This window comes from Scomber scombrus, chromosome 10, assembly GCF_963691925.1.
Source record: "Scomber scombrus chromosome 10, fScoSco1.1, whole genome shotgun sequence".
Taxonomy (NCBI): Eukaryota; Metazoa; Chordata; class Actinopteri; order Scombriformes; family Scombridae; genus Scomber; species Scomber scombrus.
In genome coordinates, this window is record NC_084979.1 from 8,398,713 (window position 1) to 8,412,975 (window position 14,263).

The following is a 14,263-nucleotide window of genomic DNA, read 5'->3' on the forward strand; positions in this document are numbered from 1 at the left end:
TGTGTGTGTGTGTGTGTGTGTGTGTGTGTGTGTGTGTGTGTGTGTGTGTGTGTGTGTGTGTGTGTGTGTGTGTGTGTGTGTGTGTGTGTGTGTGTGTGTGTGTGTGTGTGTGTGTGTGTGTGTGTGTGTGTGTGTGTGTGTGTGTTCAAATGGGGACTCAAAGGTCGACTCTCAACACTATCCGTTACAGACAGAGAGCTCATCTCCCACACAGTTTCTGCTGCTGTCAGCAGGCTGCTATTCAATATCAGACAAAAATGCAACATTTACTTTTGCATCTAGTTTCTGCACATGTTGTCTTGGCCTCCAATTGTTTCCACAAAATACATTTCATGTAGTTCAGCAATGCAGAGCCCATGATTTGGGATTCACACGTGAGCAAAACTTCAGCACTCTTTTTGACAACGATCTTTAAAGCTCTCATGACTTGGATAGAGGTCATGTCACTGCTGTGCCACAGTGCTTATCCATAAGGAAAACACATTTATTTCTTTGAAATGATCAAACATTGTGTCTTAATTCACCCCAAAATGGCTGCATGAATTGAATTCCTTGCTCGAACTAAGTCTCCCCCAGTGACAGTACTAGCCGGTGAAAGATCTGCTCAGCCATTTTAATTTACACCGAGGTGCTTGAGGCCAAACATCAAGGCTGCCTGCCTGACACCTGTCACAAAGGCTCCATTGTCTTGTGACCGAGTTGGGTTTAGGCTGGTTGACACTGGAGGTGCTTAATCACAAACTGAGCCTTGACGGGGCACCGACCAGACAGGCAAAAACGCAGCAGATAGCTGAATGTTCTCACAAAGATAAGGTTGCATTTCTCAAACACAACTGTAGTGTCTGCCTCCTATTTGCTGTGCATGTGTCCTCCTCTGTGCGTGTTGCATCACATCAGCTCCCACACACCCTGAATAGCCTGGAAATGTACCACTGTGGTCAAAGAGATAGAGGGATATGAAAGATACGACAGTCAAAGACTATGTAAACGTCACCATCAGATCATCATAGATATATTGCATGCATTACTGCAGCTGAACAGTGTTGATTTGATTTATAGTATCATTTTCCTTGAGGCTTTCAGCAGTACAATTGCTTCATTGCATTTCCATGCCCCAAAAACCACCACAACAGGTGATTTATTTGCATTATTTCTACATAAATTGCATCGTTCTTAATAAAAATCTCTACTGTGTTGTTTCCAATGCAGCCAAGATTTTGTAACCTGTCTGTTTAGAGGCAGATCATTTTTCTTAGTAAAGGAAATCAATCAAAGAAATCATTTTTCCACCTGATTGAAAAATGAAAAAGATATTAAGTCTTCTTAGTGGACCGAGAGACTTCTTACTGCTGATATTTTTCACAGTACACCAAGTCTGCCTGACCATGATGAGGTTCCTGCTTCCATGCTTCAGGGCTTTTACGACCTCATTTGAACTTTCCTTCCCAAATTACAACAAAACCAGGCAATGGAAAATCGTCCCTGGCTCTTTTTAAAGAGGTGCCATGAAGAAAAAGGAAGCAAGAATGAAAAACACCAGCGTCCACATAAATTTCTCCCCTAAAGCGATGCCACTTCATTCAAGGTTTCAATCAGAGACTTTAAAAGTGTGCCTGATGTAATTTGATGGATAATATCCTGGAAAACTTATATTCCAAAGAGTGGGAAGCCCTGTTATTGTCATCAGTTAAAATTTTCAGGCTGTGAGTTACATTGCGTGGTTGTTACGTTGGTTATTTGCCTGCAGACTCTGCTTGTGCCAGTCTGTCAAGTACTAAACCAGTCAACAACCAGCCCCCCTTTTCTCAAGGCTGTAGGAGCTTTTGTAAAAACCCTGAGAATTGTCCTATAAAAAAAAAAAAACATAAACCCAGGGCCGCTCTCTACATGAGTGCAATATGTTGATAAATGTCAACTGAGCACAGACAAAAAAAAAAAAAAAGACTGTCTGCAAGCAATAACTGCAAGTCAGAGAGGAAAAAGAACGGGCGCGGAGGCAGCAGCAGACAGTCATTAAATAAATGTCCGATCTGTTCTGGCAAGTGTCATATGTGCAGTGCTGGGAGTTTCTGCTGCACTCCCCGGCATTCATTTAGCCTGACATCAGCCGCTGCACCAAGAGCAGAGACACAGGATTTACAGTGTTCAGCTCGGTTCACCAGTTCATTCATATATCATCAGCAGGCCGACGCCACATTGATACCGGCCAGGTCCTGTGTGTTTTTTTTATTACTTTGTTCTGTCTTCAGTACAAATTGTCATGTGTAGTTTGAATGTAGTCAGGCATCAGATTAAAGGTGAGTAGTTTATCTACCGTTTTATGTAGAATGACCAAACCTTTGACTGGGACTTTCCCTCTGTTTGGTTAGCTGATTGTTTTACTGTCCTCAGCTTTGAAAGTACAGACAATCCATAAATTGATTTTTTTTTACTTTTATGCAACTCTGTTTGGACTTCCTATGAGCAGATGTGGCAGTCCTTTTGTTTTTTTTTGTTTTTTTAGACAGAAAGATGAGAATGTTTTGTTTATTAGAGTATTTATTTATTGTGAGGAAATGGAAAAAGGGGGCTAGAGGCCAAGTTCACAAACAGTCCTGGGAAAGAAAAGAAACGAGGCAAGTGGCCAGATTTCTTCTGGAGTTTTGTGCCTGATAGACGAGGCCAAATGGATGTACAGGATGGTTTGTCTGTTTACTGTATTTACTTGAAAAGAAATGAAAACTTGGCAGTCTTTCTCCTTATTTTCCTGTAATCTCCACTCCTCGTAGCTTTTTTTGTTGTCTCCTCCCTTTCACCAGATCCCTTTTGTCCCCCCAACACAGTTTTCCTTAACCTACACTTCTTACCTACTCCTGTCTTTCTTGGATTATATTTTGCCTTTGACAGTACAATGTAAATGTCGGACACATATCAGATTGACTTCCTAGCATCACAAAGCTGATTATCATTTATTTTCACTTCCTGAGACTAATTTACTCTGTTGTTTCAGTACATTTTCTTTACTGATTTTTGATCAAGGCGCAAGTTATAAAAAAAAAGCATGATGCAAACCCCCAAAAATAACCAAATGATGACTCCAGTCTCCAGAATAGTCATCACCAGGGTGCCCAAGATACCCTCTAGCTGTTGTGTGTGTGAGAGCATGTCAACAGAGGAGTGAATATTCATGAACACACAGGAGTAACGATTATGGAAATAATGCAGAGAAGTAAGGCATGGTGGTCCAAAGGTGACACAGCTGACATGACTGTTGTCCAATCAGAGAGGCTACTTCAGAACTGTGAGGGCGAGCTCTTGGGTCAAACCAATGTTCTCTGGAGACGCAGTCAGTCATGATTTTAAAGAATCCGAAGCAAGAACGGCATTTCTGCCTATCAATCAGCACTCGCCCACACGCGGAGCTGCATTGCAGGTACCAATGACCTCCAGCACAGTCTCTCCTGAACAGCCTTCATCCGTAATACAAGCCAGAGGAGATCCTGACCGTATGTGACTATACATGTAACAAAGCACCTTTAAAATGTATTAGCGATCTGCTGCTAATGAGGCTGCCAGCCTTATCATTTGTTAGTTATCTTAATTAAAGCTGCATTAACTGTCCCTGTAACCCTGGTGCAAAACTAATTGCATTTCTTATGTCCCTCTACAGTACTGGGAACATTTATACAGGGCAGTACAGTGATGGAAACACTATTTAAATGGCAGTGTTTAGGTTTTAAACTCAAGCCTCAGAACAGATCCTTAAAGTCATAAATCAACAGTGTTTTAATGATGCTTTTGTTAGTGAAGGGCCATTTAGAAATGTTCAAACATGGAGCAACAGTGATGTCTGATATAAAGCAAGCAGCATTTTGTAGCTGTGCCAGATTTGTCATTAGGGTATAAAGAAGGATTATTCCAATTTGGTGCTCTTTTATACAAATAATATAAGTAATCATAAAAGTCTTTATTAAGTGTCCCACACAGCTGTAAAGTCTGCTTAACTCTCCTGTTGTCCTAGGGTCAATCTTGACACAGGCGTTAACTCAAAAATGAGGTATACTTTCATTTAAATGAGGCCTAGTGACTATAATTCAAATCCAAAAATATTTGTAAAACCTTTGGTAATAAGTCAGAATAAAGTTGGCTAAAAAGGTCTAACATAGAATTGGGTGATAATTTCTACCTTATACTTTATAAACAATCAAACCAAACCAGGTCAGTTTTGACCCAGGAGGACAAAAATTGCATGATGGACGGGAAGACAACACAAGTATGCGTTGGTCATTTATTGGGTGCATTTGTAGTAAAATTAATTGTCTTTTTATTGCTAACTTGGTAATGGAATAGCTTGTATTGTATGCATATTTTTTGTATGGATTATGTGCTCTGTCCTTTATATAATAATGGAAAATAATGTGTTGGTAGTCAAACGAGTTTCCCCATTAAATGTCAATATGGATGAGTTATCTGTCCTGTGATGGTAGTTAACATTAAGAGGCTGGAAACGATAAGCATGCCTTGTGTGTCGTCCATCTGCTTCATTTTTGATACAATTGGCTTAAAACCGACAGCAGTATCCTGTAAAAACATGAGGAACACCAGTATTTCCAAACAGAGATATCCGGCAGAGCTAGCATTAACATTAAACTGACATCCATAGAAAGCTTTGGTTATGTCACATGGTGGGATGCCAGCTTCCTGGGCGCTCGCTAAGGCTGTCCGCTTCAATTTCACACGTCATAAAGCAAGCAGACTCAGCCACAGAGCACGGGACGACTCAACGGTGCAGCTCAGCCTCTCACACTGCAGCATCAGCCAGCTGTGTGAAGCACAAAAAAAAAGTTCTAATAGTCTTAATTCACTGAATGCGGTCTTGTAATATACAGTGCTGCAGCCTTTCATCTTGTGTTGACACTCATATGCATGATAAGATACTGTGAGGATGGTTACATTTTTGAGCTTGAAATAATCGAGCATTTAATGTTCTAAAAATGTGTCAGCTGTTTGTGATCTCTTGTCCTCATTTAATACATACCAATCTACTTTTGTGTGGGACTAAAAGCAACAATACACGTGTAACACCTCGGGTGAAAGGGGTCGGTCTTTTTCATGTGGGTTAGTCAGACATCAGGAGGTCAGTTGGCTGTATTTAGTGTGAACTCGCTGTCTGTTGGAGTCTTGGCCTGCCGTGTTGTGCCTCACAGGGTTCTCTTGTTAGATCGGCTTGTTAACAGCTCTGCAGCAGCTGGGTCTCTGTCCAAGCTCATGTCGAGTACACTGAAACACAGGATAATATTAGCTACGTATTGTGAGAGGTGTATGCTTCAATCACGCTAGACTGTCTGCACATAGGTGATGCTTTAGATGCACTGTCCCTGTGTTAATTGTTTTTTCTGTTGTTTGTCCTGGCTGCAGGGCCACAGAGAAGATCCTTGGCCGAGCACGGCAGCTGGTGGACGTTAAGAAGGACGACGGCTTCTCCGCTCTGCATCTGGCCGCCCTCAACAACCATCGCGATGTTGCCGAGATCCTCGTCAAGGAGGTGAGCTGAGGGCAAATCAGAGAGTCCTATGTTCATGTATTTTCTTTACTGCAGAACAAACAAGCAGGCCACATTTAATTGAATTACTTGTTGCTACATCCTTGAGGAAAATTGATCAGTTGTGTTGTTCCTCTTTCCCAGGGACGCTGTGACATCAACATCCGTAACAACCGCAACCAGACGCCGCTGCAGCTGGCGGTGACGCAGGGCCACACCGAACTGGTGCAGCTGCTGGTGGGCGAGGGCGCCGACGTCAACATGGAGGATGAAGACGGTGACACGGCAATGCATGTGGCCCTCCTCCGCCCGCAGCTGGCCAATGTTATGCTCAGCCCCCCTGTGGGAACCAGCAGCACGGAAGAAAGCAGCGAGGGGTGTTCCACCACATCGCTCTACTGCAGGGTGAGGACCGATGATGGATAGATGGGAGTTGGTTGTTAACACAACACTTTGTTTAATCTGACTTAGGGGAAAACCTAAACTGGCCTGATTTTCAGCAGTCTTTTTGTCAAAGTCGTGGCATTGTGTGCATATTTATAGATATTAGGAAAGTAAACCTTTTCTACTTTAAAGCACTTCACCAAGATTTCTACAAATATATCTCCCTACACACTAAGACCAAGGCAAATAGTATTAATTTGATTTGTTTCTTCGGGATGTCATACTGATTTGACTCTGTGATGGTTCATGTTATACAACTTAATAGGGAGGAGTAGTAATGACAGTAACTGCTGAGTGATGCATTACCACTGAATTTCAGGTTATTATTAGGACTAAATGAGCGGAAGAGAGATGACTCAACTGTCAAAAGATGTGAAGAAAGGAAGAAACAAAGGCCAAATAAGGAAAGCGTAAATAGAGGCTTAAGAGAGGGTTACTAAAGAGAATCCACAGTAAATAAAGACTAAAGGTCGAGTACATGAAGCTTTCAAAGAGAAGTAAATATAGATGGAATGAGCTGTAAAAAGTGATCCAAAGGCATGTAAATTAAGACTGAAGGTGGGAAGATGGATTAATGTGGTCTTAAGGAGGTACAAACAGACTCTTAATGGGGTAAATAAAAGGATAAGAAGAGACTTAATATTTGAGCAGGGAGGGATTGGTAAACAAAAACAGATGGAAGGAATGTGGAGGTATTTGCTTATAGTCTGAGGGTTTAATTTGGGATAAAGGAGTTAGTTGGCTTTACCTGGTAATTGATGGGATGAAAGGTAAGAAGAGAGAAAAGAAGTGAGTCAAGTGGGACAACTCTAAGGAGAGGGTGAACTTGACTTTATTGGGTAAGCAGGGCAAGAGAGAAGGGCGAATGGAAATGAAAGAAATTAGGTAAGAGCAGGGCTGTGCGATATGACCAAATCACTATATAGCACATCTTCTGTACATTGGTCTGTCCATCTTTTGCATGGATTAAATTAAAAAGCTGAAGCTTGAATTTACAGTACTAGTAAAGTGTAGTCGTCATCAGTTGGAGTACTTGACCTGCTTTACTGTCTCTCTTCTGCTGCGCTCTGTGTGCAGCACACACACATCCACACTGAAACAGTGCAAACATAAATGACAGAAAAATGCAGTAGAGACTTTCACACTGAGCCAAAATGAAACAAGTGCACAGAAATTAGGTAGATAACATGAATAAACATAGTCTGTACTGCGTTTTGCTGTCATCTATGGTCGCACTACTCTCCTCTGTTTGTGCACCGCTGGTGAAGCTGAGAGTGCAGTAAAGTTGTGTTTAAGCTAAAGCAGGTTAAATACATACAATTAAGCCTCAACATTCAGGGTTTACTTCCTTAGAAGTAAGTATCACCACGTCTTTGATTTTAATCTTATATTGCGGCTTTAAAAGAAAGTACTGGCAAGGGACTGAGAGTGATTGTGTCTTAAAGGGAAAGAGGAAGCGAAGAGGGCCCACTTAGTGCAGTGATATAGATTTGGCAAAGATGGAGCTCTAGTTAAGATGTCTGTGATAAATTTAGGTGTACAGTGGAAACACACCGTGTCATATTTCCCCAGGAGGATGTCTTGCACCTTCTGTCTTGCAACTTGGACAGAAACCACACTCCATTAATCCAAAGAATCTAAAAGAAGTCATGTGCTATTATTCATCCTTGGAGGCACCAATATTCCTAACTGAGGCGCTGAGTCGTCAGGCCTCCCTCTGGTCTATCTGTCCGTTATGTGACAGTTAGACATTTGAATTGTAGCCTGCTTTTCTCTGTTGACGTCATTTTTGCTGGGAAAGATCCCACTCAGTCACCTCTTCAGTCAAAAAATACTACCTACAGCTATGTGAATATTCATTATGGCAAAACAAGAGACAAGCATGCAAGTAGAAAGCAAGCATTAATGAAACTGAAGGACGCATGTGATTATTCATTGCTACTGTGTTACATTAAAGTAGCGTTAACATATTTTTATGGCCACTTGGGGGCAGCAGAGCAAGTTGTAAACAACACTGACATATAATCACCTTATAAGGCTGATATGTGTTAATATGTGAGCAAACCATCATTAGAAAACAATTGCCTATTTCCACATAACAGACAAAAAGCAACATTATTGCAACATTAATCTTGAGTTGTACAAACAATTACCTTTTAAAGATGATAAAATGCGCCTTAGAACTGAAGGGAAATGCAAAGAGGCTTCAACTGACAAGAAGTATTTTAATATTCCTCAGTGGACTCTCTGTTTAGTGAAGCATTTTTTAATATGATCACGTTTAAATACTGTTTCATCAGTAGGTGTTTATATCGTTGCACCACTGAAGAACGTCCTTTCTGGTCTACATGACCGCAAATGCTGCAGCTCCATCAACATCCTGGACATCTGCCAAGCCAACACACATACACACAGACACACACACACACAGCCAGCCGTGAAGGTGGTGAGAGTTAAGTGCTAAGGGCTTTTTTGGCCACTGTCAGCAGATGAGTTATTGGAGGAGTTCTTCACTGCTGATTAGATTTGCGTTTATGTATCAGCTGTAGCTGGATTGCACTGGTTTGACTTCAGTTATCTTTTTTGTTAGTTTATAGTCAGCTGTGTCCTTGACTAAGTTTCAGCCTCTATCATTGGCACGAGATTAGTTCTTACCTTTATTGAGAGCATGTTTATTCAATAGGGTTTTAAGACTTGATCCGAGGCCCACTTACATCTTGTTTTCTTATTAAGTTTTCTCATGTGTGATCATGACCAGGACCAGCTGTCAGGTGACAGGGCAGCCTAAAAACTATGTTTATTTTATCTCAAATTTCTCCCTTTCTCCGTCTTTCCCATCCTCTCTTCCCTTCGTCATCATGTGTATTCACAGCTGAATGCTACGGGTCTTCTGGGGAATACAGAGCTGAGTGTTGGCGCAGCTATCGCTTGTTTTCTAGCGCAGGAAGGGGCTGACATCAGCTACGCTAACCACAAGGGCAAGAGTCCTCTGGACCTGGCTGCAGACAGCTCCATGCTGCAGCTCATCAAGAGCTTCTCTGAGAAGCACAGGTATTTGTCTGCAAACGTTGTGCTGAACATGCTGAATATGTCACTGATACTCACAAGATAGATTTTGAGTGCCACATTCACCTTGTTTGAATCCTCCAATTTCTTTTGACCTTCAATCAGCTGCTTCACACACAGTTTTAAGCAGCAGGAATCATTTCATACTCAGTTTTGTGCCTCACTGTAGTGTTGTGTTTCTCTCAGGTTGCAGCGTCTGCAGGCCATCACAAGTGGACAGGGCCTGAGCAGTGCAAGCCTGCGGCGTGTCCACACTACACCCAACACCATGACCAACCTGGTCCTTCCTACACCGCCGGGGCCCAGTGAATGCCTCATCTGCTCTGAGCTGGCTCTGCTCGTGCTTTTCTGCCCCTGCCAGCACAGTGTTGCCTGTGAAGGTGAGTGGAGGGCTCTGTGACAGGTGGAGGAGTTGACACAGCCAGTGGCAGTTAAGCCACACTGTAATTATGTATGTCACATGAAGAAACTCACAGGAGAACAATCATAAGAGATTTTTTTTTTAAATGGGGAAAAAGATGTGATTTTGAGGTGTACTCGAAATCAAAAAGAAGGTATAACATAGCACACTTTAATGTCCAACCTAGAAGCTCAATAGTCCTAAACACATTTTTTATCATGTTCACACATTGGCTACAGTTGTGTGTGAACTTCCCTTAAAGGCCATACTTTTACAGTTCTGTCAAGTGGCAGTTAAAAAGACAATATTTAGGATTTTACCTTAAGTCTGTGTTACAGTAGCTGCTAGACTGTAATGCTATCTGACTATTCATGGTGACATTTAAGAAGAAAATATCACAATAATCTTGAATACAGAAAAGAACTCTTGTCTGTTGTCAATGTTACTTTGTATCTCTTGCGCATCCTTTGGCTGACCTGGTCCTTGTCTTAACAGAGTGTGCCCATCGAATGAAGAAATGCATCAAATGCCAAGTCACAATCACCAAGAAAATCCGACAAGGTAAAGACAATCCTCTACTGTTCTGGGATGCATTGATAGGAAGAGGGTATCAAACAACTCTCATATATATATATATATATATATATATACAGTATATATATATATATATATATATATATATACACACACACATGTTTAGGGCAGAAGAACTAAATAATGTATTGAATCCTTATAAATAGCCCAATAGTGACTTAACAGCCTTTATTTCTGGGTTTATTTAGTTTTCAAAAGGACGAAACATGCAATTTGTGATGTGCATGTGCTGTTTAGATGGTTTTGTGTTCATCTTTCTGTGAACCAGTTTTGCTTTTTGTTGTGTCTGTAATAATTTACACATTGGGCATTTTTTTCATTGTGTGGACATCAATTATCACCAGTCCTGAGGCGTTAGCGAGGCACAGATTTGTACGGTACATTTAAGCACATCTACATCAAGAATAAGTCACCAGTGAAATTATCATGCTTTATTCAACCAAATAGGTAAAAATGCAACAGCCTCATCTCACACACGGCTGCACAGCCTGACTTCTATTAGCATGAAAACTCTTAATCTGTGAATTCCCTTCTCCATTGCGTTTGACTTCTTAAATCACGTTGTTTCCCCGTCTCCTCAGACCAAACGGAGGTGGACTGCAGCCCCGGCATCGAGAACTCGGAGCAGCACAACCTGCTGGAGCAGCTGCAGTCTCGCTACCGCCAGATGGAGGAGCGAATCACCTGCCCCATCTGCATCGACAACCACATCAAGTTGGTCTTCCAGTGCGGACACGCCTCCTGCATCGACTGCAGTGCCGCACTCAAGACCTGCCCGATCTGCCGGCAGACCATACGCGAGCGGATCCAGTTGTTTGTCTGAGCTTCTCTCCTCTCAGCTCTTAACGACCCAAAGAGGATGTTAGAGGGGGCTGGAGGGAAGGGAAGGTGGGATGGGGGGGGTTAGGGGATGGGAGAGGGCAGCTGTTACCTTTTTGAAGACCCAGTGACAATAATTATTGCCGCCACCCTACAGTACATCTGCCTGTCACACCCTCCTGCTTATCCCCGCCCCCCCCCCCCGTGATCGAATACTCTGTCGGCCCATAGGTTGCTTTACTGCAAGACGCTGTGTTACATAAATGAGAATTTGTTACATTTGTAGTAGGAACGTGTCAATCACATCCACTTATTTTCAGCGTGAGCACCGACGTTCCTCCCAGCCCCACAGGAAGCAGAAAAAGGCTCAGTGAAGGCCAAGTTGTGAGGTGACACCACCACTTTGCATACTCTGCTCAGTAAGCTGTAAGAAAAAGGTTACCCCCCACCTCTTTTGTCCTTCACTCCCACCCACCCTCCACCTCCTGTAATCTGTCCTATCTTTGCTGCTTTAAGTGGATGTCTGTTACTCATCATCCTCTCTGGCTGTCTGGCCTCCTCTGTTTACAAGGCTGCACAGAATCAGACCCAGTCCCCCCCCCAGCCTGTCCTGTTAGTTACGTTTGCTCTCATTTGTATCAGTCTCTTTAATAATCAGTGTTAGTCTCTGCAGAGGGAGTTGGTATAACTAAAGGCTCTCTATATAGTCCCCAACCACTCGCCTGTATGCAAGGGGGAAATACACACTATATATGCATGAATATATGCATATTGTAAAGCTGAAAATGACTGTGTCGTCATGGGTGATTTGTTGTTGTCGTTGTTTTATTACTTTCTGGTTACATTTGTGGTTTTTAATGTACCGATAAGTACAGGTTTTTATTTATGTGTGAAAGGTGGTATTACTTAGTAATGTCCTTTTTTTCAGTTTGTGTTTGCTTGGAGAAAAAAAAGCTTTTGTTTCTACTGAAATTCACCCCAAGCCTATGTCCTCTACTCAGGGTATCAAATCATTGAAAGCACTTGTGATATCCATAAAAGGTTAAAGAGCCCCCGGTACCCCACCCCCCCACCCATAGAACCCACCTACCACTTTAGAGCTGCAGAGTATAAGATCATTTTTATTATGGGGTCATTTTATTGTGAAAGAAATGTTATAAAGTCGTACAGAATGACTAAAGATTGAAGAAGAACGAACGCTTTATTTACCTTCAAAATTTCATTCTCATGAGAGAAATGAATGTTTCATTAATTGCAGATGAGTTTCTGCAACAAAACAGACATTTTCCTCTTAAAAACAAAGCAAAAAACCTGTCCTTAAATCATCCCAGAAACACCAGTTAGCATCGTTTCTGTTTATTTTCAGACAGAGAGCATGGTGCTGGTTTACTGTGTGTTTCTGAACATTACAGACTGGTGTAGAGGTCACCAGCAAGCAACGAGGTCAGGGATTACAGGAAGTTATTTATCCCACAGATTTATTGTAAGATGTAGAATCAGAAGGGCAAAAACATGACGTTGCTGCGTTGCATCTCTATTTTCCTCATCTACCTTCCCCATTCAGTCATTTCAGATGGAAGCCCCTTCCCTCTCTCCTCTGGAGCTCTGGATTGTACATCATCTTTTTTCCTTTCTAATGTTTTGGTGTGTTTTCTTGAAGGGCTTATGCATATGAGAAAAAAAAAATCGTATCTATTTTAATCTTAATTTAATTTTTATTTTCTATAATAAACTTCCAGAGACAGGAGGTTTTTTTCTTTTATTCTTCATCCGATCCCAAATTTTGGGAGAGCCAATGTTAAATATGTACATTTGAATGTCGGGGGTGAAAAAAAGGATCCTGTCTCACTCTGCCTTTTTTATGTGGAGAGTTTGTAAAGAAAAAAAAAAGATGTAAGAGAAGGAGCTGAAGAGACTGAGACGTGTTTACCACAAGGTTTACTTTGGGGAAAGTACTTTTACATCAGTGCCAAATCGCATGAGGATGTGCATGGGCATGCACGCCCCAATTTATCTAGACGCACTATGCTAAACCCCTCCAAGCTCAAGTGAGGGTTCAATTATTACAGCAGCGTGAAGGAACTAACGCTAAGAAGCAAACTTTAAAAGCTAATATATTTGTTTAGTTCAAAATCAGAAGTATTATCTCAGCACACTCAGTTACTGGTTTTAGATGTCGAGCTAATGGTGTTAGCCTCCTAACTTAAGCTGTAGTGCTCTGAATCTCCTCATGTTCTCAACAGCAAGTGATACTATGCTCACTTCCAAAATGTTAACAGTCCCATATAGTTTGGAGCTTTTTACAAGTATATATTTATATTTTGTGAGACATTATCAATCAAGGGACACGTTTCTTACAGAAATACAGAAACATTTTAAGGATTGTCCATTGGTGTTCTAAGTTGGTAGGTTTACTGGCAAATATTGTAATATTGTTTTAGAAAAAAAATTGGGGAAGATGTTCGAGGGTTTTTTTTGTCTCCCCCTTGAGGAGGTTGCTGTGAGGGCGGGAAACAATTTATGTATAAAAAACACTATTAAAGCAGAAAATGTTACTATTGGTGTTTGTACAGTTCAGCTCTTGGAGTTCTGATGTTGGCCTTACTGTCCATTCCTCCTCTGTTGGTGTTTTTTCAGTTGTATTCTGTACAAAAATATTTTGCAATAAATATGGAACTGTTTTCTAAGGACTTGGTGTAGAAGGGGTTTTCTTTTTTTGCTCAAATAAGTTTCATTTCTTCCTCTGATTACTTCAGAGTTGATGTTCCCATCCATTGTTCCAGTTTATGCAGTCACATAGTTCATGTTAGGCCACTTCCACTCACTTCTGATTTCCTCCTTGAAAATACTTTAATATTTGTATATCATTTAACATGGTTTTACTCTACAGGATAAAGTTTGGAATGCTGAATTCATTTTGACATGTAGGACTGTCAGCATACATCTTAATCACCAGAAATAAAGTGAGACATCAACTCAACTCACTGGTGAGAGTTTTGATGGTATGAGCTACTTTTACTTAAAAGGTACTTTGGTTTCTATCTAAATAGTCATAATAACTTTTAATCTCTCTGTTATAGGCTGATATTTTCCCTCTACTGATGACAGCTGAACGTTTTAGTGATTTAGGTGGACAATTACTGCCTCGTGAGTGTGTGTCAAAATTAAGTGTTTATTCCCATAAAGCATTTTACTTGGCCCTCTCCTCCTTTTCAACCCCTATTACTGAAGTATTTTTCACCACTGCCATTCCTTTTTACTCAGCAATATCTCCCTGTTTTGTCCTATGAAGCCAAAGAGCATATTTCTGACATGGTGTAATAAGGGTATATTTGTCTCATTTAATTATAAATGAATCATCCCAAATGAATGTGATTATTTACTGGTTTTCAGTATTTTAGTCAAACTTTCCCTGACCA

The 14,263-nt window shown here is 41.2% G+C and overlaps 1 protein-coding gene across 1 annotated transcript in view; it reads left to right on the forward strand.

Annotated features, from left to right (window-relative positions):
- Positions 1-13,534, forward strand: part of mib2 (MIB E3 ubiquitin protein ligase 2) — a 38,443-nt gene extending 24,909 nt beyond the window's left edge. The window contains exons 14-19 of the mRNA XM_062427542.1: positions 5,398-5,524; positions 5,666-5,926; positions 8,838-9,016; positions 9,218-9,411; positions 9,927-9,992; positions 10,607-13,534. Of these exons, the coding sequence (XP_062283526.1) occupies positions 5,398-5,524; positions 5,666-5,926; positions 8,838-9,016; positions 9,218-9,411; positions 9,927-9,992; positions 10,607-10,848 (1,069 nt within the window). The 3' untranslated portion in view covers positions 10,849-13,534. The remainder of the gene's footprint in view (positions 1-5,397; positions 5,525-5,665; positions 5,927-8,837; positions 9,017-9,217; positions 9,412-9,926; positions 9,993-10,606) is intronic.
- The last annotated feature ends 729 nt before the right edge of the window (positions 13,535-14,263 follow it).